General features: G+C 47.0%; 1 protein-coding gene across 6 annotated transcripts in view; it reads left to right on the top strand.

Annotated features, from left to right (window-relative positions):
• Positions 1 to 24,381, top strand: part of Msh3 (mutS homolog 3) — a 119,353-nt gene that overhangs the window by 78,922 nt on the left and 16,050 nt on the right. For all 6 annotated transcript variants that reach the window (XR_015438895.1, XR_015438896.1, XM_087180736.1 and 3 more), the window contains 2 exons: positions 4,518 to 4,629; positions 17,117 to 17,274. Coding sequence is in view for 4 of the 6 variants with exons in the window: in XM_087180736.1 (XP_087036862.1) it covers positions 4,518 to 4,629; positions 17,117 to 17,274 (270 nt within the window). In the remaining 2 variants the exon portion in view is untranslated. The remainder of the gene's footprint in view (positions 1 to 4,517; positions 4,630 to 17,116; positions 17,275 to 24,381) is intronic.

Below are 24,381 nucleotides of genomic sequence, written 5' to 3'. Positions count from 1 at the left end.
TCCTTGCCAACTTTCTGAGTGTCTTTAGTTTCAGCTACCACTGTCCCAAATTGGTTCACTCTGTTGACCTGTCATGGTCATTTTGGCTTTGGGGAAGAGCCAGAAGTCACATGGTGCCAAATTCAGTGAATAAGGCGGATGGGGACACAGCTTCAGGTTTTTACAAGCCTGCCTCGTGTTGGATGGCGCTCGGCAGCAGTCACTGTATTTTTGATGACCCCTTGAAAAGACCCTAATGAAAGAGGACTCCAGACCTGCTGCAGAAAGTGGCAAGATTGATGGGATGAGTATGTTCAAAGCCAGGAGCAGTATTCTGAGGGGGATTAATAGCAGTGAGTCCTTTGCTGTAATACATTTTTTAAGTTTAAACATTCACCACATATTTTCCTTCCCTTTCTTATTAGTATGTTTGTGGTATATAATAAATACTGTGTTCCTTGCGGGGAGTTGGTACATATACATATGCACCTTGATCCTCTTTTCTTTCCCTGCCCTTCTCTTCCATGCCCCATCCTCAGGACCCCTTCCATCTCCACAAAATCCATTTCTCTGTTTCCTGCAGTCCTTTATTTGCTCCTAAATTATTTCTACTTTGAGTTTTTCATATAAGAGAAACCATGTGATATTTAACCATCTTTGTCTGATTTCAGTTCACATTGTGGTCTCATGGTCCATCCATTTTTCTGTGAATGACTCAGATTTATCCTTCTTTACGGCAGGGTAGTATTCCCTGGTGTGTAAATGCCACACTTTCCTTATCCATTCATCTGTGATGGACATAAAGGTCACATCCAAGGTTTAGCTGTTGTGGGTTGTGCTGCTATAAACCCAGATATGCATGGATCACTGTAATATGATGTCTTTAACTCTTTTGGGAAGACACTCAGAAGAGGCATAGCTGGTTAATGAGACCCCTCCCCAAATTAAAAGAGCAAATAAAAAGGGACAGAACTCAAAGAAGTACAAATAGCCAATAAATCCATGAAGAAACACTCACTGTCATTGGTCATTAGAGAAACGCAACTTAAACTCAGATTCCATCCTACTCCAGAAGGAATGGCCATTGTCAAGAAATCAACTAATAACAAATGCTGGCAGGGCTGTGGGGAGAGAGGAGCCCTTCTCCACTGCTGGTGGGAGTGCGGGCTGGTGCAGCCACTGTAGAAATCAGTGGGGGAGGCTCCTCAGAAAACTGCAGATGGAAATGCCACTCCCTGCCTCTGCAGATCACCCTGGATGGTGCCCAGCGCGGCCGGGGACAGAGGTCCCTGTAGATGGGCTTTGCTGCTCATTCTTCTTCCACATCTGTTTCCTCTCTGCTTGGTACTTTTTTATATTTAAGTGTCCTCTGTATCTGTTATGTTTGAGTGTCCGATAGTACCCAGTAGGTAGTGGATTTTTAAAATGTTTGTAAGTACAGTTTCTTAAAGGACTTCCAAGGAACAAAGACAAAATGAACTATTTTGCATTTTAAAAAGAGAGTAAAACTCACTGTCTTATATTGCTGTCACGTCATCATTTTGTTTTCTTACTGTGTCTCTCAAAACATCTGTCACAGTCTTCCAGGGAGGTGAAGGAGAGCAGTGCAGGCGTCACCTTTGTCAGTTGCTTCTGACATTCATGAGGGACAGCTGAGATCTCAGGAATTTCCATTTCTTACCCGAAAGAGCAGAGACAGCATTTCACAGTGACGAGGTTCATCAGAAGATGTAGTGGAGAGAGAGAGGGCCGCATGGTGGATCTGTCATGTAGACAGAGTCTGAGGTGGTGTTCAGGGGCCAGGACTGGAGAGACACGGTATGAGAAGGGCCTGTGAATGGGGATTTGGGGCAGAGTTAAACGGGTCATTGCCACCCAGGTGGATGTCAGGTGTGGCAGCCCTGTGCTGTTTGGTGACGGAAGCTGAGCCAGCTTGTCCTGCAGGAGGACTTGTGATGGCTTCCTGTCTTTCATTATATTTGTTCACCAATATCTACTTGTCACTGTGTGTAGGTGGACAGGCAGAGGATCGAAAGGAAGCCGATGGTGTAGAAATGCAAACACTCATTTGATGGATTATCCTAATTAGTGTTTATAAACCTGAAAGTGAAAACGTTTAGCAGTTATGGAGCAGACAGTAGCTGTGCTCTCTTCAAGAAACCAAGAGCTTTCAGCAGTTTCGCAGAATTCACCAACTCTGTCGATGCAAGTGTGAAAAGAGCCAGTGCTAACAAACGAGCACTCGCTGGAGATGTAGTAAAACTGGAAGCGCAGTGTGTGTGAGTATAGTCCAGGCACTGTGTAGCCCATTCTAGGTGAGGTAAGAAGGAATGGAAGTGGGAGATTGCCGTGTCGAGGCCGAGCCTGCAGCTCAGGCCAGAGCACCCACCTGGAGCACACAGGCCCTCGGTTCAGTCCCCAGCACTGCAAAAGACAAAGCCTCTAAACACCTAAAAATAAACCTTTATGAAAATTTGTTAGGAGGTCAGGGTTTTTTTCTTTTTACTCTCTCTTTATTCTCAAGTCTGTAAAATTATTTGACAAACAGACTTTATTTAAAACATCCATTGCAGTCAGATGGTAGGGGGTGGTGTGTTTCTTTGTGTTCCAGGGGTTCAGATAAACCACTGAGTTAAAGGTGGAATGTACAATGACGGCATGGCTGGTGTTTTAGAGCAGTCACAACCAGTCAGTGTGTCTATAGACATAAGTGCATGAGAAGGCTGGGAAGGGGAGAGACAGACTGATGTCGGGGCCAGCCGCCAGGAGCAGGAGCGGGCTGGGCTGCCCGGCTGGAGAGACGAGGAAGCCACGGATGGAAATGGGGAGGCGGGCTCAGACGCACAGGGAGCAGCAGTGCCAAACAAACTGCTTCTGCATCACAACATGAAAGAATCAAAAAACTGTAAAAAGATCTTTCACTTAAACAGAGTATGAAAATTATAGAGCATTCTGTCTTCAAGTCCAACACGTAACATTATATGAAGGCAGTAATCAAATAGAGAAATAACTTAACCTGATTTTCTTTATTACTAAAAACAATTTAAGTACCAATAACTGAATTATAATCTTTAGTAATGAAAATACTTCATTGATCTTAGTAGGAAATATAAAATAGTAGGAAATAGTAGGAAAATATAAAATTTAAAACATCTTATGAAGGGTGGCTGTAGTAGTGGCACCATCGTAAGATTCTGCTAGAGTCTGTGCTTCAGTGCACTCCATTCCCAGTTCTTAATCTAGAGTGAAAATCTAGCATTTCTCCCTTAAGTTTTATTCTGGACGTATGTTCCTTGTTTTCCCTTTTTTGTCCGGATAGAGTATCCTTTTGTGTTTATTCTTCTTTTATTTTTTTATGGGTCCGTCTTTGCAGTGCATAATGGTTACACTTCTTGTGTGGAATCAGTACTTGTCCGTGACACATCCCAGTTTGTTCTTTTCATTCCCTTCCCCTCCTCACCTGCCCTTCTCCCTGCATCTCTTGAGCCTATCCCCATTTAATAAAGACCCATCTCCCTCCTCCCGATTATCTATCTTTTACTTTGCTCTTTAGCTATAATTTGGTTTTCTCATGTAAGAAACACTGCATGATATTTAATCTTCTGTTTCTGATTTATCTCACCTAACATGGTCTCCAGGTGCATCCATTTTTTAACAAATGACTCGAGTTTGCATTTCTTTATAACAGTAGTACTTCATTGTGTGTAAATGTTGATGGATGCATAGGCTGCTTCTAAGATTTAGCTATTACATGGGTGTGCATGGTTCACTGTGATATGATGTCACTAACTCTTTTGAGAAGATACCTAGACTGGGAACAGCTGGGTCAATGGAATTTCTAGTTCCAGTTTTTTGAGGAATTTCCATACTGATTTCCATGGTGGTTGTACTAGTTTATATTCCCACCAACAAAGTAGGAGGCTCCCTTTTTCCCCACAGCCCCACCAGCATTTGTTCATACTGATTCTTTTCTTTTTTTTTTTTGGTACCAGGGATTGAACTTGGGAGCTTGTGCTTGCAAAGCAGGCGGCAGAACCACTGAGCTAAATTCCCGGCCCTGTTCATACTTGATTCTTGATGACAGCCGTTCTTTCTGGAGTGAACGGAATCTTGATGCTGTTTTAATTTGCGTTTCTCTAATGGCCAGAGATGATGAACATGTTTTCATGAATTGTTTAGTCTTTTGTACTTCTGAGAAGTCTCTGTTCATTTCACTTGCCCATTTTTGGGCTGGATCTCTTATTTTGGGAGGGTCTCATTTTCTTGAGTTCTTCATATATTCTAGATAGCAGACTTCCAAGGAAGAGCTGGCAAGAAAGTTTTTCTCTTCTGTAGGCTATCTTCACCGTGGGTGGTTTCTTTCCCAGCCAGAAGCTTTTTCATTTGCTGTGATCCCGTTTGTTGGGTCTTGATACTATTTCCAGTGCAACTAAGATTCTGTTCAGAGGGTCTGGACCATGTTCTTGGTGTCTAAGGTTCTGGTTTTCTTACAAAGCCATTGCCATGGCTTTAAGTTGAAACATGGCTTCCTTTTACAGGCCAATGGTAAAAGAAGAAAGGAAAATCATAATAAAAAATGGAAGGCACCCTGTGATCGACGTGTTGCTGGGAGAGCAGGATCAGTACGTCCCTAACAGCACCCGTCTGTCAGTAAGTACCGCGTTCTACCAAAAAAGTCAACGATGGTAACACAGACCTAAACTTTCGAATATCAAAGGGATACTTTGTATAATTCGGAATTACGCGTTTTACCTTTGGCTTTAAAGAGCATAATTGTGTATTCACCACCAAATACGAAATTGGTAGTTCCCCACAAAAATTGTCCATAGATAGAAAGATGTAGCAACTAAAGGATGATCTTAGTTCTGGGTAACGCAATAAAGGTACTTGATATTCACAAGTTCGTGAACATGCTGAAGAGGTCAAAATCCTGCCGTGGCTTTGCGAATCCCGATTAGCATCTGGTGTTGGCTGCTGTCCCGGGCGGTGTCCAGGCCGTGACTTTCCAGCCAGTGCAGGGGACGGATGGTCACGGGGACAGGCAGAGTGGGAGCTGCCCTCAGGTGCAGCTGCCAGCAGGGCCGTGCGGAGGGTCCTAGATCTGGGTCCCCGATCCCCGTGAGGGGCGCTGGGAAGGCTCGGGAAAGAGAGGGTCCCCAAGGAGTGGGGAGTGGAGGCGGCAGCCTGGTGAGGTGGCACCGAGGCCCACTGTGTGGCCCACGCTGAGCAGTGGGGCCCAAAGTGTGAGGACCGGCCTTGTCTGGTCACCCCGGCCTCTCCGGAAGAGCCCTGGGAAGGAACATAACCACGTGGGGCAGGGGTGACTGGGCGGAGGAGGGAGGAGGCAGGACAGGGTGCGGCCAGTGGGTGAGAAGCCTGAGTTGCGGGCCCAGCGCAGAGAGCTAGCTCCGGGTTCCTCCAGGAGCCGTGGGGGATGAAGATTTCACCCAGAGCGGTGCAGAACGCACTTACCCCCTGCAGCAGCGGCTCTCAGAGGCTACAGGCGTCTCTGCCACCCCTGAGTTTGGCTGGACAGCAGTGACACTCCTGGCGCAGGATGCCTTCCCCGGGGGGTGGACGCAGCCTGCTGCCGAGGGACCATGCAGTGGGCAGGGCAGGGCAGGGCAGAGTGGTGAGGGGGATCCCGGAGACGGGAGTGAGTTGGGGCCAGAGTCAGTGAGGGAGGGGCGTGTCAGAACGGGGGTCCCTGTCTCATATGTGCCCGCTGTCCCTCTGCTCCGGCTGCGTAGACTGCTCGGACTGCGTGAAGGACAGCAGTTGGCTCTCCTCCTCCTGGAGGCGGGGAAGCCCAGGGCCCAGGCATCGCCTGGCCAGGGCCCTTCTGGCTCTGGATGCTGTCTCCTCTGAGTCCTCAGACTGGGGAGGGGAGGCCCTGCGAGGCCCTCGGGACCCGGTCACCCGAGACCCCCGTCATGGGGCTGGAATTTTAGTGGGCTGCCTACACCCAGGCCACAAAACCCCAGACCCAGTGTCTATAAACTTGTTCCATCCTGTTGGAAAACTTGTTACTAAATTTAGCAAGCAAATTACTCAGTAGCAGTCTTATTAGTCTTTGCATTGTCTTTACAAAGAAGCCTGTGTGAGCATGAGAATTCCTTTTTTAGTTCCCAAAACACCAGGAGGGCATAGCTTTTCTTGAGAAAGTAACACAGGACTAGTATTTGGGAGCTTGGTTTCTATTTAACTTGTAAATCACTTCAGCTCCTGGTTTGCCTGCCCATCAGCCTGAGCCCTGGGCATGGAGTGCTTTTGTTTCTTTGCTTTCTCTCCTTTTTCATTCTCCACCCCTCTTCCTTTTAAGCAGGGTTATTATATTGTTTAATAAAGTAAGATTTGAAGAACTTTGAATATTTGAATATAAAGAATATTTGAATCTTCACAGAATAAGCAGAGTGACTTTTTCCAGCAGGCACCTCAGAATGTTCTTTTACACACTTCTTTTACACATGCTTTTCTAACTTGAGTAGGAGTTGACATGGAACTGTTGCTATGGTGAAGTGCCTTCTACTTTGGGGTATAAGTTTATATATAGGACTAGTGTTGAGAAAGAATTTAGTATGTAAAACTCAATCTAAACTACATCATGGTTAGGAATCTACGAAACAGACCCTGAAAATAGCCCCACATTCAGTGGTGTCGTGGCTTTCTGTGGCCGTGTTGCTTTCAGAAGTGGCCTCAGCTATGAGGTGCTCTTCTGAACTCTATCCTGTGAGATTACTGCAGTGCTTCTGAACAAGCCAGTCTCCACCCCTTTTCTCTCCCAGTTTGCAGAGGACTTTTGAGCTCCCGTTTGCTTGTTCCTGGCCCCAGTGCACTGTGTACCACAGGCCTGTGGTCAGGCCACCTTGGGCCTACACTGGGTACCTGTGGGAGCTGGCAGATGGTGCTGCCTGGAGTCTGGAGTCCCACCCTTCCCTGCCTTACCCTGCACCTTCGACGCCCACACTGGCCTGCCTCTGCCCCCCCCCCCCCCGGTCCTCTCCAGGCTCAGCCTCTGTGTCCCCCCGCACGAGCCCTTCCTTAATTAATGCAGGTGGGTGCCCCATCCCAGGTAACCCCCCATGGCTGTCCACACCTTCATAGTCATCCTGCTGAGTCAAGTGGTTCTTTTCTGGCTGTGCTTCCCGCAAACTGTAAGCTGGAAGGGAGCAGGACATACGCCTCTTCTGTATGGGTGTAACTCTCATATCTGTCACATGCTCTGACACATAGCAGGAACCTAATCAGATCTGTTAAGGAAGGATTAGCTGGAAGCTTCCAGCAGGCTCCAAGTATCACTTTACATTTTTGCCTTTTTTTTCTTTCCTCCACAAAATGTTACTTTTTCAGGATGTTCTATTGAGATTTCACAGTTTGCAGAATAATTTCTCTGCAACACCAGCAGGAAATTCAGGATCTTGCAGTGTAGCACTCTTCACACGCATGAGTACACCAAGTTCCACAGGGGTGGAGCTTTCCAGCTTTGACCAGGCTGGATAGTCTTGGACTGTTGTCATGGCTTAGATCTAAATGTTCCCCAAAGCTCATGTGTTTGCAGGTGGAACGGCATTGGATCATGGGGCACTATACCTGTCAATGGATTGATCTGTTGATGAGTTCAGAGCTGAATGTGCAGTTAGGAGGTGGGGCCTGGTGGGGGAGGTGAGTCAGTAGGGGTCCTGGAAGGGTGTATCCTTGTCCCGAGCCACTTCCCCTTTGCTAGCTCTTTTTCTCCCCCACCCGCTCTCTCTGAGCACCGTGTGCTGAACAGCTTTCTTTCACCATGTTTCTGCCTTGGAGTTGGCTGACCATGGACTGCAGCCTTTGAAACCATGAGCCAGGATAAATCTTTCCTCCTTAAGTTGCTGGTGTCAGATATTTTATCACAGCAATTGAAAGCTGACTAGTGCAACTCTGTTCCCAAACATCAACCTGATCTCAGTGAGTCCGTGTTTTCCAACCTTTTTCACTTGCCAGCCACAGAAGACATGGCGATACTTTGATTGTGCACTGCAATAGAAAGACAAGGTGGAGGCTGGTTGAGAGATCAGGGCGCTGACGCAGGGCCACCTTGGAGCTCAGGGCTCAGCATCTTGGTACAGCTGTAGCCCTAGGAAACCCACTGAGGCAGATTGCTTGGGCCATCCCGTCACAAGGCCCTGCAGCTTCCTTATTAAACCTGATGGCTTTCTGGTAGATGGGTTTTTGGTAGCAGTTCAAGTTGAGGTTTTTGATTGATGGTTTTTATGTTTTGTTTGAATTAAGTAATACAAGTTGAACTGATTAGTAAGAAAGGCAGTTGGGGAAGGGAAATGAGACGAATGGGGCTTCAGAGAGCACGTGGAGCCTGTGGACCTCTAGGCCCCCGGGACCCCCGCCGCCCAGGTGTGCTGGAGCACGTGGGGATCCTGGGGCTCTGGCCTCAGTGCCCAATCCTCCTCAGTGTCTGCAGAATGACACGTGTGATACGGGGGACTGCTTGAAGCTGGTGAAGATGAGGAAACTTCCCAGTTTCAGATACTTTGGCTGGCCCAGAAGTGCTTGTTTTGGCTGTGTAAGAATTAAATGTGAGACTCGTGAGAGTGGCATTCAATAAGCTGCGGACTCTTTGTATCTAATTACCAAGCAAAGCAACAGTAACACGTGCCCTAAACCGTGTCTGAACGTTAAGCTTAACTTCATTCTGTGGCGAGATTACTCCCTTAGATTCTGAAAGAAATGTCTTTTTCACATAGCATGATAACTAGATCCCGAGGCCTGAACATTAGAGGGGAGGTTAATGGTGACTGGACATTATTTTCTATGACTTCTCTCCTCTTCGCATGTTCCTCTCTTCTCACTGGTGAGACGATAAGATAGAGGGACATTTGTATGGTGACTGGTTATTTGTAGGTCTCTGACCTGTGCATCTATCTCTTTACCCAGAATATTCCTCCTCTTGCTTCCTGTCTCTTATCCATCTTCTTTGATTGAACTCCTATTCATCCTCCAAGGCCCAGCTACCAGCTCCTTAGTCCTTCACTGTCACTTCTGGCAGAAACAATCTGTCCATTAGCTGTTTTCTGAAATTCTTGTCCTGTACTGCATGTTGGGACCTGGAGACAGTGGGACAGTGGTGTCTGAAATCCTGTTCCGACATCGTTTTCCTGTCATCGAGGCCAGGCCACCGTACTTGCTGGGCCTGGTTTCCTCGTCTTTGGGATGAAGGGATTGGGCGGGTGGCCGCTGCCCTCAGCCCAGGGGCAGGTACGTGGGCATTTCCCGGGTGGAAGGGTGTGGGTCCAGGCTTGCCGCCCCGCCCAGCCCCTTTCTGTCCCTCATGCCCAGAAGTGGCCTGGTGGGACCTTCCCTGGGAGCCACCCTGGGCTGACCTTCTCAGGAATGAAATGCGGGAGTCCCCACAGTTTCCCAGTGGCCTGTGGCTGTCATAACAGTGGCCTCCCAGGAGGCCCCTGTGCACGGGTCAGCACCTGTGCGCATCAAGGGAGGAGCCTCATTTGCAGAGAAGCAGCTCTTGCTGGCCTTGGAAATGAACGCCTCGGTCTCTCTCCACTGTGCACCTTCCGACTTGGGGATCTTCGGGCCAACCAGCACTTGGTGCACCCAGTACCGGGCCCAGGGACCCAGAGCCGGAGCCCCCCCTTCGCAGGCATGGTGGTTCCGTCACTGAGCAAGGGTCCGCTTGGGGTTGCCTGCCAGGTTTGACTTCACGGAGCAGCGGAGTATCCCAGCTCTTCTGCTAGCAGCTCTGCACTACTGGACACAGTACTGAGCTCCTCCCAGCCTCAGTTTCCTCACCTCTCACATGGGAATACAGTACACGGGCGTGGTGGTGCATGCCTGTAACCCCAGCACTCAGGAGGCACGAGTTCAAGGCCAGCCTGAACTACACAGTGAGACCCTGTCTCAAAAATAAATTGAGGGCCGGGGATTTAGCTCAGTGGTTTCGCTGCCTGCTGTGTAAGCACAAGGACTCAAGTTCAATGCCCAGTACCAAAAAATTAAGTAAATAAATAAATAAAATAACCTAGGGATACAGTGGTGCTGGTATCCCTGTCTCTGGCTGTGGTGAGAACAAACTTCCCAGAAGGCCCCTGGCGGGCACACGACACTGTCCCTGTGATTTCCCTGTGCCGCCATGCTGTCCGCCTCTCACCTTTCCGAGCTCGTGTGGGTGCTGTGCGTGTGACTGGCGTACAGCCTTCAGGGAGGCCTCCCGCTCACCCTGCATCGGCCTGGTGCGGTTTGTTTCCGTTCCACCTGTCCCTGGAGAGCTTGGTAGCCTCTGTCTCCACTCCTCTCTCCGGTGACTTCTTCCGCGGGTGGCTGCGCCAGACAGCTTCTGGTTTTCAGAATAATGATCTCCAAAACAGCTGCAGCATTTACAGATTGAGAGGAATTTCACATATATATGTTATTTATTTTAAACTTCAGGAAATTCACAGAAGGCCGAGATTTCTGTCATTACTGTCTTACAGGTGAGGATGTCAGTCACAGCTGTCGATAGCAGTGCTGGAAACCGAACTCCAGTCTTCTGACCCTAAGCGCTGTCATCTTCTGTCATCAAAAGTCTCATTTAAACACTTTATAAACTCAGATTTTTGTAAATGCTCAAATTACTAATTCCTGTGAAACGAAAAAGCCCAAGTGAACATCGGGCGTAGACGCCTCTCTCAAAGCGTCGGAAGGAGCAGCTTTGTACAGCCAGGGCTGTGGGCCTCGGGGCTTCCTCTCCCCAGCCGCCTGTCCCCGCGTGTCCCGTGCTCCCCACACGTGCTCACAGGGTGCTCCCCTCCACAGGCGGCCACAGCTCCGGGACCCGGCACCCCAGCCTGCAAGGGCTCTCGCCGCCACCCCCTCCCCTCACTGCCGGGAGCTCTCCGCTACTGCGCGGTTGTTACAGAGCATTCCAACAGCTCAGGTAACCAAATACTGTTCAGAGTTACAGACTTGTTTTTCTAAATTGCGTCAACAAGCTTGTAAAGAGTCATTTGATTGTTCATGGTGATGATCCATGCATAATTACATCTCATTCATTTCATTTTTAATTACTTAATATTGCCAACAAATGAGAAAACCAGGAGAACACGTGACAGTGACCACAGCCCGCCGCCGGTGTCATAGAGGTGGACATTTGTAAAGTCTGGCTCAGGGTCAGGAGTGGGCAGCACTGGCAGGCACAGCTGTTGCTGCACCTGGTGAACTTCTGGTCCTTTTCCCCCTCCACACTCCTGCCCTGTGACCGCCACTGTCTTTGCATTATTTTTCATCCCTGTGTGGCTTTTGTTCTTTTCTCACGTACGTACCTTGTTAGCAACGTATGCTTGTTTCGTTTATTTTTAAAATGTATTTAAATGTCCCGCTGAGCTTGTCCCATTATATTCTGCATTATAAATAATTGTCTTAATTATATGAGTGGATCTACTCATTTTCCTAATCGACAGATGATTTCTGGTTATAAAACAGTGTTCTAAATGTCCTTGTTTTCCTGAGACAGGGTCTTGCTATGTAGTTTGGGCTGGCCTTGACCTCCTGGGTAGTTGTCAGAGGCGGCAGTCCTGCCTCAGCCTCCCAGCTGCCGGCATTACAGGTGTGCGCCACACATGTCCTTTTGGCACTGGCACGTTTCTGCAGGGTGGTACTCAGAAAGGGGGCAGATGGGCCCGGTGGAGGCCCTGTCTGCATGCTGCTCTTGACGTGTTGGCCAGCGTGCGGTGTAAACAGACCTTTTAACCTTCATTGCCATCTGACGCATGTGAAATACTCTCTTAAAATTATTCTTTCAAAACACCTCCCACTCATACTTGTTTATTTTAAATTTAATCCATTTTAATTGATACAGAAAAGTGCGAGCCCTGTGTGTGCTCCTGGGCACCCTGTGACGTTTCGGGGTGTGTGCGGCATGTGGCGTTTGAATCCCAGCGCGCCGATCTGCCTCCTCAGACGGCGCCCACTTGCGCGTGCAACCCGTCCGTCTCCCCTCTGCCATTGTCCACGCAGCTGCTGGGAGCTCCCTGTCCTTGCTGGGACATGGTGCCCACATCAGCCTTTCCCTCCCTCCGCCCCTGCCCCAGCCCGAGCACCTTTACCTGCTCTCAGCAGCAGCTGGGCTGCAGAATGTCCTGGTGATTGATTTTAATGATTCTCAGCGTGCATTTGCAGCGTACGGGATCACATGCCTGGTGGGGTGGCACGTGCACAGAACACAACCTAATTCTTCTCACTCCCTCGCATCTCCAGATCCTCTTCCCATTTGCCTAAGATCGTGTGGTGTTTGCCTTCTGAGCCTGGCTGGCCTCCAGTTCTGTCCCCATGGCACCAGCTGACGAATTTTGTGCGCTCTTGTGCTGGTGCTGCCCCATGGTGTGCCCAGCCACCTTCTCTATGCTGCGTGTGGTTGAGTGATGCCGTTGTTTCTCCTTCCTGGCTCCGTGGGTAGTGTGGCAGTAAATACGGGCGTGCAGGGGTCTCCGCAGAATGATCCCGGCTGCCTGGGTCCTGCCTAGTGTTCTTCCCAGGATGGTTAGGAGGAACTGCTGGGGTCCTCACAGTGCTGCTGGTTATAGTGAGGCTTTCTGGCCTTCTGGGTTTCTTCCTTTAAATTCCCTCTTCCCGGCCTTTGCCCATTCTTCTGTTGTTTTGTGTTATTATATGCAGGAGTTACTTAAAATAGTATAAACACTACTACTTTGTTGCATGTCTCTTCGGTTTGTCTGTGGTGGTCTCTGGCAGGGCTTCTCCGTTATGGTTTACATTTCCATGCTCCCCATTTTTCTCTTGCCCGGGACCCACTGTGTCATCACAGTCCTGGGCTGCCAAGGAGAAACACTGGGGCCACTCCCAGGGAGAAGTGCTGCTGGGGAGACGCTTTCCCTGCTCCACACAAACCCGGCAGCAGAATTGCTTCAGTTTTCTGTTGTACTTGATAGAGTGTTCGTCTAAAGTTATGTCCGTAAGCTGTTTTCCTGTATTTTCTTCTAAAAGTTTGAGTTCTGCTTTTCTCCTTTGCCTCTCTTGCCCATCTGGACTTGGTTTAGGGGTCTTTCATGAGATTGGGCTGTCTTCGTCCATCAGATCCCCGGTTGTCTGCCTTTGCTCCATGGATAAGATGTCTCCTCTTTTGACGAGTAGCCCTCCCTGTGACACATAGCAAGGGTTGAATAGGTTTGTTTCTGCGCTCTCTGATCTGGTCTGTTTGCATTTCTCTGAGACTGCACCACAGTTTGATTTACTACAGTTTCACAGTATAAAGCCTCCCTCCCAGTTCTGCTTCTTCCAGATTGTGTGGCCTCTTTCCTTATGTTTTTGCTGTATCAAATAAAGTTAAAAATTAGCTTCTGAAATTGTACTGCTTGTTAATTTGTGAGGATATGTTCATTTGGTTTTTAAAAGAAGCTCTGTTGAAACCTGCTTGAAGGAAAATGCACAGATCATAGACGTACATCTTAGTGATTTCCATAAAGTGATTTCCCTTGTACCTAGTCATTGTCCAACACCCAGAGCCAGGAGAGCAGGGAACAGAAACAGAATGTGGTGTTTTAATTTCTTTTACTATAGTTTTGTCTGCTTTTGAGCCTTATGTAAATAGAAACAGCGTATACTCTTCGTGACTGGCTTCTTCGATCCAGTACTGTTATGAGTTTCATCCGCATTTTCGCTTGTCGTTTATTTCCTTTGTCATGTAGAGTTCGTCCTGTGAATGTGTCACAATTTATCTGTTCTACTGTTGGTAAACATTTGGGTTATTTTCAGTGAGCTGACAATGGAAATGACTGCGTGAACAGTCTTTGCATGTCTTCCGTTATGTATCCTGTACATTCTCTTCGGCATGTGCGTGGGAGCAGCATTGTTCCATTGTGCCTCTTCTCAGCTTTAGTAGATACCATAACATTTTTCAAACTGCTGTATAATTTACTTCCCCAACACTAGTACAAGAATTCCACTTCTGTTCTGATCTTTGCCAAAGCTTAATATTGACAGGTTTTGCTTAAAAAAAAAAAAAGAGGAGCATCAGCTCTTCGGGCGTGTGAAGTGAGGTGTATGGGTCTGCACTTCCTGTGACTGTTGAAGTTAGGCCCTCTCGTAGCTGTGCCACCCACTGCCTGTCTTCTCGCGTTGTATTCTTTTAGGGTTTTCTGTTTGATTTGTGAATATTGGATGTCAGTCGTTGGGAAACATGGAATGTGTTTCTTCTGAACTTCATGCTCTTCATGCCACTGTTCGGAGTAGAACTTACTTAGAGTAGAACTTACACGCAGTGTGCTCCCGTTCTCCTTCTCTTGGGGCCTTGAGATGCATGAGGAATGTCGCCCACCCCAGGGACGTATGTTACAGTCCAATGGCCTTATTGTTTCCCCGTCTGTCAAACTTGTGATCTACCTGGACTTGATTTTTGTCTGTAATACAAGAGTTCTTATTAGACATTCCTTGACCCAGCCCCAGTTTTTGAAGGGTGTCTTTTCTCTGAGCTGCCGCAGTGTTTTATAATTTTCTATGTGAAAGTCTTATTCATTTTGTTAAGTTTATTCCTAGGTATTTAATTTCTTCTGATTCTGTGATAAATTATATAATTACAAAATTTTTATTTTCAATTTTTTGTTGCTAAAATGTAGGGGGAAAGTTGACTTTTCATAGTGAACTTGCATCCAAAGATCTTTCTAAATTCATTTACTGATTCTACTAATTTTTGTGGATTTCTTTAGATTTTTTGGGAACATGATCATGACATAAGAATAACATCAGTTTCATGATTTTCTTTCCAATTTTTGTAGTTTTTGTTTCCTTTTTTGTTTTTCTTCCCATGAATAGCTATTGACTTTTATCAGATGCTTTATATGTGTCAGTGGTCTTCAGATAACCTCTTTGTTCTGTTAATGTGGTGAATTATGCTGACTGCCTCTTGAGTGTAAACCAAGCTTGTACCCCTCAAAGCTGTAAGTCTTTCCTTGGCCTGTGGAGATTTTACCAAAGGGTTTCACTTGTATATCAGTGGGTAAAACTGGTCTGTATTTTTTCTTTCTTGTAACGTTCTTGTCAGTTTTGGTGTCAGTCTTGTGGTGGCCTTCTGAGATGATTTGGGGAGAGTTCCTCTGTGTTCTGTTCTCTAGAAGAGTTTTTTAAATGTTAGTGCTGTTTGTTTGCCTTTGTCTCTTTCTTTCTTTCATGGTATTGGGGGTTAATGGGGATTGAACCATGTCCTTTTCATTGAACTACATCCCCCTTTTAAATTTTTAATTTTGAGACAGGGTCTCACTAAATCACTAAATGGCTCGAGTGGGGCTCCAATTTGTGACCCTCCTGCCTCAGCCTCCCAAGGTGCTGGAATTGCAAGCGTACATCATCACACCCGGTGCTGTTTCTGAAATAAATGCGCAAGAATTCAGTAGGGGTCTTAGCTGGGTATGGGGTTTTTCTTGTGGGAGGTCTTTTAGTTATAGAGGATTATTAGGTTTTGTCATTCTTCTATTGTCATTTTATTAAAAGTTATTCATTTTATTTAAAGTTTAGAAGTGTGTGGTTATGTTATATATTCGGTTATTACTTTTTAGTCTAGGTAGAATGTATTTGACCTTTGTTTCATCATCCTGCTCATAGCAAACTTCTTGTCCCGTTCCTGCCGTGCCTCGCTTCTGTGACAGAAGCGTGGCTTCTCATCAGGTCGTGGAGGCTTCCGTGCTGTACACACCCGTGTGTGGCCATCCAGCCTGTGTTGCTCAGTGGAAAGAGAGTGCTTTAGGGCCGTGAGGTTCTCTAGCACTTTGTTTCGTTTGTCCTCGTCCGCGTTTGCAGTGCAGAATGACCCCAGGCCTTGTAGGGAGTTAGCTGGTGAGGGTCCGCAGCGCAGCACGTCTGAGTTCCTCTTCCACCCTTCCCCGCTGCCCTCCGTCCTCCCCTGGGCCCCTTTCCTTTGCACATCACCATCTCCCTGCTTCCTGCTGCAAGCCTTCCCTGTGACTCCCCACTCCGCACAACTTGTCTTCAAAGCTCTTTTCCTCACGTCCCAGCGCCTCATGGCTGCTCTCCTGCAGGGCCAACCCCTCGAGCCTTTCCTGGGTTCCAGTTACCCCCAGACACGATGAGCTTGGTTTGTGCAGAGCTTCCCCGGCTGGACCAGTAGCAGTGTCGGGGTGGCGGCTCCTTGTGCCCACCAGGCTGCATTGCCCGGGTAGGGGCTCGCCTGGCATGAGATGGGCCTTGGGCTCACAGCTCACAGCTCACTGTAATCTCTGAGGCAGGAAAGCTCTAGAAAGCCCAAGTATCCTGAGAGTTACAGCACTTCTGCCTCTTTCACATGCTCTGGTAAGATGCCAACGAGTAATTAAATGCCAGTAAAACCAATGTCTAGAATTTAATGTTATAAACCTCTTAATAGTCATCCGCCGCTGACTGAAGAATTCAGGGGTATCCAACCCCAAATGGGGTGGTTAGCTATGTGTGCCCGCTGTTCTGGGGTGGGCAGGCGGCACCGATAGACAGGTGTGAGGACGGCTGAGGTGAACGCCTCGCGGTGTCAGCCCAGCCCCTGTGGTCCTTCCCGAATGCCCGCAGCGCTGCCTGCAGGGATCTGCTCTGGGACAGCACAGGTCAGGCTGAGGCAGAGAGGTTCTCCCTGTGAGGGTCCCTCAGCACCGTGGCCACCCGTCAGCTGTTCCACAGTCACTGTGTTGGAGTTGCGGTCCCTGCGAGGCAGGATCAGAGTGGGGCTGAGGAGCCAGGTCACCGGGCGGCAGCACATGCTGGGTCCGCACAGGGCCCTGGGCTCCCCAGCAGCATGAAGGGGAGGTAGGGCCTGCGGAAGGCTGCGGTCACAGGGCACTCCCCCCTGGGGGCCGCCCTTCCTGGTCTCCACACCTGTCCTGCCCGTCTGGATCCTTCTGGCATTTGCCCTGTCGCTGTGGCTGCGTCCGCCCTCAGGCTGTGCTGAGCCCAGCAGAGGCTGTGCCTGGCTCCCGGCCTCCTTCCTATCCATCCTCAGCCTCAGTGCTCCATCACAGCGGTGCCGATGGCCGGGTGTTGCCTAATCCACACGGGCGGGGCCGCAAAGCCGAGTTTGGCTGCAAATTCCTACCTGTGGCATGAGGCAGGCCAGTCCCAGCAGCCCCCCGATGCCGTACCTGACCATGTTTTCTGCTTCCAGGAGGACTCGGAGAGAGTCATGATCGTCACCGGCCCCAACATGGGTGGGAAGAGCTCCTACATCAAGCAGGTGGCCCTGATCACCCTCATGGCCCAGGTGGGCTCCTACGTTCCTGCGGAGGAGGCGACGGTGGGCATCGTGGATGGCATTTACACCAGGTGAAGCCGTGCCCCTTCTGTGTGTACTGTATGGGCTTCCCTTAGTGAGTGACCTAATCATTCAGCGCAGTGGCGTGTTCTGGGAGTTGGAGCAGCTTGGGAGCCTGATGCAGGGAGTTAAATCGACAAAAACTTAGTACAGTAAAAGGTGCTTTGCCAAGAGCAATGGGACAGGTGTGTTCAAAATGAGGAACAGTGTTCTGAGAGGGATCAGTGGCAATGTGTCTTCTTCCCTCACTGAATCAACCCTTTATGGGAAACTCGGTCAAATAAAAGTGCGATGCTGTGTCCCCATCCACCTTACTCTCCAGATCTGGCACTGTGGGACTTCTGGCTCCTCCCCAAAGTCACAATGACCGGGGACGGGGAAGGGTTTGGATCCATTCAGGCCATGGAGGCAGCCAGGACAGCACAGCCAGAGACACTCGGGACAGAGGACTCCGAGCTGCTGCAGAAAGTGGCGAGGACGTGGGACGGGTGTGTTCAAAGCGAGGGGGAATTTTGAGGGGGATTCGTGGCAGTGTGTCCCTTACTGTAATACATTTTTAAAAATTAAAATATTCACCATATGCTTCATCACCGTGTGTATAAACCCTAATTTTTGATGTCTTAGGAATATGGGTGAAATATCCCGACTTCTCTAAGAGAATTCATAGTTTATCTATCTCCCATTTTAGGATTTATTGGTTATTAGAGTATTTATATTTTTAAAAAGTATAATACCCACGCGCACACACACACACACATTCAAGCCTTGTGTTCCCTGCAGTGTGCTGTGTGTAACAGAAGTCAGTGAGTGAAAGGCTGAGGCAGAATGTTAGGGATTTTTTTTCTGAATGTTATGCATCATGTGAACTTTTTCCTGAGTAAGGAACTGATTTTTTAAAAGTAGTTTGTGCGGAGCTGGGAATTTAGCTCAGTGGTTCTGCCTCCTGCCTTGAAAGTGCAAGGTCCCGAGTTTGATCCCAGTACCCCCCAAAAACGGTAGTTTTTGGGAGCACATCTGTTGGCCTTTAGGTAATAAATTTGGTCAGTGTATTGCAGTAAATGTGCTGATGGGTGAAATAAATATTTCTAGATGTATTTCCAAGGATCACGAATATCTCTTATGTGCATCGCTATTGTTATCCTGAGCAGAAGCCTTGTTCAACTTTATAGACTTGGTAATTAAATTTTAGAGAAGCAATGAATTATTAAATCTGGCTAGAAAGTCATTTGAAAAAAAGTAAAACAGTTGTCGTCTTCTTCCCATAGTTTATATCTACTTATGCCGATTAAATCCTGGTGGAGAGGGATGTTTACATCAACTGGCCCCTAGTGAATCATTATCCTACTGGCTGTCCACATAAACTCCCTCTCTGTGTGCTCTGATCGGCACCAGTGGGCTTATCTTCAAGGGGAATTGGGAGGTAATAGGCACTCGCGTGTGTAAACTGAACACTGAGTGTTGCTATGACTGTGATGACCACGAGTGATAATTCATCTGTGTGTCCAGTTCCATGCAGTGCAGTAAGTATTTGCGAGCCCTTATTGTGCCGGGTCACCCTCGAGGCTAGAGAGAACAGCTTCTCAGTGCTGTAAGCACCAGCTGAGGCTGTGCGCGCTGAGTGCCATCTCGAAGGATGGTGCTGATGGCACTGGCCCCACGGAAGTCGCCTTAGCCGCGCCTCTGGTTTCAGGAGTGCCTGCAGCTGTGTGTAGGCAGTGGGTCCCTCCTTTCCTCTTTGGATGGCACATGGTTGTGTGGATTTCGTGCCTGCTCTCTGATCAGAGCCTCCTGCAGGTCTGGTTTGACTTGATCCTCAGGGCAGCCCCAGCAGGTGGCTTCCTGGGCGCGGCCTTTTCCCAAGAGCCTGGCTGTGCCTCATTGCCTCACTGCGTGTTTCCCTGGTGACACAGTGAGGAGTGTCTTTTCACAGTCCCTGCCTATCTGTGTGTCTTGTTTTAAGATGAAGAAGATTTATTTATGCCAGAAATATAGAGAACAGCCATCACATACTGAACTGCAGAGGACAGGGGTCTCGGTGGCGGGGCACGTGCCTGGCGTGTGCAGGCCCAGCCCCAACCCCTGCCACCCTTGTTCTAAAATCAAGAAATGTTACTTATTTTGTATTCTTTTGTCTGAAAGTGTCTATTAGACAGTAACCCTTTTCATATCTGGATATTTTAACTTTGAATTAACTTTGAATTGACAGCTTATAATCTGCTGCCTGCAGCAGCCTGACCCGTGAACCCGAAGTGTGGCAAGCAGCCGGGTGAGGTGGCAGTCTGTAGTCCCAGCGCCCTTCGAGGTTGAGGCCAGCCAGGGTGACTTAGCCACTTCGCGGGACACTGTCGCAAAAATAAAAACCATGAAAGAGCTGGGGATGTGGCTCAGTGCAGAGCCCTGGGCTCAATCCCCAATACAGCAAAACAAAAAAGTGGGAGAAGAAGGTAGTCCCTAAATCAGCTAGTCAACCCATCCTTCGCTCAGCTCCTTACCATTGTGTGGTGAGAACATTGACGCTAAGACGCCAACCCTCTGGGCCAGTGTGAGATGTGCAGCACTGCATTACGGACCATAGCCACGCCCTGCACAGTGAGCTGGAGACATACCCGGATTCTGAGCCCAGCTTGCTCCCGACCCGCCGTCTCTGCCCTGTCTGTCCCAGCTGTGTCCCGCGGTGTTCGTGCGCCACGGCTTGTTCGGCCGTCCCTTCCTCTACCGATGTCACCCGTGGGGCTGGGACGGGGCTATTGTGATACTTCTGCAGTGACCTGGGGCAGACATCTCAACAGACTGCCTCACGCTGCTGGGTAAAACCGCAGAAGTGGGAGAGCTGGATGCTACAGTAATTCTCGTTTAGTCCTTTGAGGAGTTTTCGTGCAGTTTTCCATAATGGCTGCGCTCATTGGCACTGTCACCAACAGTGTATGAAGTATGACCAGAAAGCACAGAGAATGCTTATGTAAAACATTATTACAGTAGAAGACTCCTGCCATGAATCCCCTCACTTCCTCCCCCACTTCACACACACTCATCCCATGGCCTTGCCACCTCCTGCAGCAGCTCCGGAAGTTCTCTTTCCTGTGTGTCTTTAGTTGCACTGTTGCAACTGCTTTGATGTCCTGAATCCACTCAAAACATTTCCCCTTTGCGGTCATTTTGACCTTGGGGGAGACCAGAAGTCACCGTGAATAAAGTGGAAGCAGACGCCATCGTGTTTGTAGGAGCTGCCTTTCTGCCGGATGGCGCTGGGCAGCAGCATTCACTTGGATCACTCTGAGGGGGATTAGTGGTAATGTGTCTTTCACTGTAATAAATTGTTGTCAATGGAAACATCCCCCATATATTTCAACCGCACCTTCCTTATACAAGGGTTTCCTTTTCTGCATCCTCACCAACATTTATTCATCATTTGATGAAAGCCATTCTGACAGGTATGAAATTTTGATACCTCACTGGTTTTAATTTCATTTAGAGTCGTTAGTCATTTCTAAAACATATCTCTTGGCCTTCTGTATGTTCTCTTTTGAGAAGTGTTCATGGGGTCCTTTCCCTGTTTCTGCGTTGGGTATTCTGTCTTCTGCTGCTGCACTGAGCCCCTTGTGCATCTGGGCCGGTGGGCCCCATGCCACACAGGCCTTCAGGTGCTCTGCCCGTCTGCAGGTTGTCTCTGCACACTTGTTTCTCTTGCTGTGCAGAACCTTTTTGGTTAGATGTTATCCCGTTTGTCCATCTTTGCCTGCACTTTTCTAAGGAAAGCTAATTCTTTAAAAGAAACTATCATTCTGCCTTAACATAATGCTACGATGCAGTATTTATTGTATCATTAATATAGTCTTTTTGTTTGTTTGTTTGTTTGTTTTGGTACCGGGGATTGAACTCGGGTCCTTGCGCTTGCCCAGCAGGCAGCGAAACCGCTGAGCTAAATCCCCGGCCCTCATTAATATAGTCTTAAATGTGTCATTTTTACATTTGTATTATTATGTGTGCACTACATGCATCTCACCGTCACCCTGGGGAGTTGGCACATGGACGTGATGCAGCTTCTGCTTTCCTTAATCCCACCCCCCAGTTCGCCTTCCCCCGTCATTCTTGTTGATATCCTCAGTCTTAGCTCAAATCTGTGGCCCATAGCGTGCACGCTGACTGAGGTCACGAGGGCCTTGTACCTGGCACATCCTCACTCTCCCTGCTTCCCCATGGCCTCATCCTCACCCCTCACCCTCGGACCCCTGGACCCTTCTGCAAGACACCCATCCCCTGTCTCCCCTGTCCTTCCTTTATTTTTCTTTTAGTGTGTGCTTTGCCTCACCCAGATGAGAGATGCCGTATGGTATTCAAGTTTGTGTGTCTGATTTATCTCACTCCACATTACATTATTCAGGTGCATCCATTTTCCTGCAAATGTCTCAAATTTGTCCTTCTTTATAGCCAGGTAGTATTCCATTATATATAGATATCATATTTCCTTTGTCTAATCACCTGTTGGTGGTACACAGGCTGCTTCCAGGATGTAGTTATTGGGAGTTGTGCTGCTATAAACGTTGGTATGCATGTATCACTGTAGTATGATGTCTTAACCTCTTTGGGGAAGATCCGTAAAGGTAGATAGCTGAAATTTCTAATTTCTAATATGGAATTTCATTTTTTTTTTCTAATATGGAATTTCTAATTTCAGCTCTTTGAGAAATCTCCATACTGATTTCCATAATGGTTGTACTACTTTGTATTCCTGCTAACAATGTAGCACAGCCCCTCCAGCATTTGTTATTTTTTGATTTCTTTTTTTTTTTTTTGGTACCGGGGATTGAACTCAGGACCTTGTGTTTGAGGCAGGCGGTGGAAGCACTGAGCTAAATCCCCAGCCCTATTTTTTGATTTCTTGATGATTGCCATTCTTTCTGGAGTAAGATGGAATCTTAGCATTGTTTTAATTTGCATTTCTCTGATGGCCAGAGATATTGAACATTTTTTCATGCATTTGTTGGCCATTTGTACTTCTTCCTCTGGGAAGTGTCTGTTCATTTCACTTGCCCATTTCTTGACTGAGTCTTTACTTATAAGCGGTCTAATTATTTTTAGTTCTTTACATATTCTAGATATTAGTTATCTGAGGAATAGCTGGCAAAAAATTTTCCCATTATGTAGGTTGTCTCTTCACTGTGCTAATTGAATCTTTTGCTGTATGAAGCTTTTTAGTCTGATATAATCCCAGTTGTTGATTCATGCTGTTACAGTGGACCCTCAAGTTAACGACCAGCCTGACATATAAACAACTTGGGTCAATTAGGTTAATGGAAGATTCACCTGCCTCTTGTTACCTATAGCATATATCCAGGTAAACATTCAGAGCTCAGCTGTATTGACTTACAACCAACTTGCGTTACAACCATCCCTGGGAACAGACCGAGTCATAAGTCAAGGGACCACTATATTTCTTGTGAAATTGATGTTCTGTTTAGAAAATCCTTTCCTACACCTATATCTTCAAGTGTTTACCTGTTTTATCTTTCAGTAGGTTTAATGTTTAGCTCTTTGGTCCATTTTGATTTGAATTTGTACATGGTGAGAGATATGAGTCCGGTTCCAATCTTCTGCACACAGGTAACCAGTTTTCCCAGCACCACTTGTTGGATAGGAGGTCTTTCCTCTAACGTAAGTCCTTGACACTTTTGTTGAAGATCCAGTACCTAGGTATGTTTGGGGAAGTTTCTGTGTCCTCTATTCTGTTTCATTGATCCATATGTGGGTTCAATGGAACAGTATCTGTTTTTGCTCCAGTACCATGCCATCTTTAACACTGTTGCTTTGTAGTATAGCTTGAAGTCTGGTATTGTAAGGCATCCTGTTTTGCTCTTGCCCAGAATTGCTTTTGCTATTCTGGGACTCTTCTGGTTCCATATGAATTTTTTGACAATGTTGGTTGTGCCTGTCCAGGAGCCGAGGACATCTTTTCATTTTCTGATGTCCTCTTCAGTCTCTTTCAGAGTACAGTAGTTTTCTTTGTAGAGGTCCTTCACTTCCTTGGTTAGATTAACTCTTAGGTATTTCATTTTTCTTGAAACTACTGTAAATGGTATTGTTTTCATAATTTCCTTCTTATCAAGTTGGTTATTGGTGCTAATGATTTTTGTGTGTTGATCTTGTATCCTGCTACATTGCTAAAGTTGATTATTAATTCTAAGAGTTTTTTGGTGGAGTTCTAGAGTATATGTCATCTGCAAATAATGATAATTTGAGTTCTTCCTTTCCTATATGTATCCTTTCTATTTTCCCTTGCCTGATTGATTACTCTGGCTGATAATTCAATTCTGAATTATTAATTCTGAATTATTACTTCAATTCTGGCTAATATTCTATGTTGAATAGAAGTGGTGATAGTGGGGATCCTTGTCTTGTTCCTGATTTTAGGGGGAATGATTTTAACTTTTCCTCATTTAATTTGATGTTGGCTGTTGGTCTGACATAAATAGCTTTTATCAAATTCAAGAATAGCTCTTTTATACTTGTTTCCTTCAAGGTTTGTATCATGAATGGGTGTGGGATTTTGTCGAAAGCCTTTTCTACATCCATTGATAAGAGCATCTGGGTTTTGACCTTGCTTCTGTTTATGTGATGTATAACATTTATTGACTGACATATGTTGAACTCGCCTTGCATCTCTGGGATGAAACCTATGTACTCATTATGTATGACCTTTAATCATAGAAGAAAACTTCTCAAATATAAGAAAAGAGTTTGAAATACAGGTAAGCAATTCTTGAAGAGTACCAAATAAATATGATGAGAAAAGAAGCTTACCAAGCCATATCCTTATTAAATTACCAGATACCCAGCAACAAAACAAAACAAAACCCCAGAATTTTAAAAGCACCCAGAGAAAAACAAAAAAATCACATATAAAGGTAAACCAATTAGAATTACAGCAGATTTTTCAACACAAACCTTAAAGGCCAAAAGGCTTGGAGTGAAGTTTTTCAAGCTGTAAATGCAAATAACTTCCAACCAACCCAGATTAACTTGTTCAGCAAAGCTATCCTTCAAAATAGATGGAGAAATAAGGTATTTCCATAAAAAAGACCAACTCAAAATATATACGAGTGCTAACCCAGCAGTCCAGA

Source organism: Heterocephalus glaber, unplaced genomic scaffold (assembly GCF_053883595.1).
Source record: "Heterocephalus glaber isolate CG9 unplaced genomic scaffold, H.glaber_assembly_v1.0 deba00001465, whole genome shotgun sequence".
NCBI lineage: Eukaryota > Metazoa > Chordata > Mammalia > Rodentia > Bathyergidae > Heterocephalus > Heterocephalus glaber.
The sequence above is the reverse complement of the archived record's forward strand: the minus strand, read 5'-3'. Positions and strand labels throughout refer to the sequence as shown.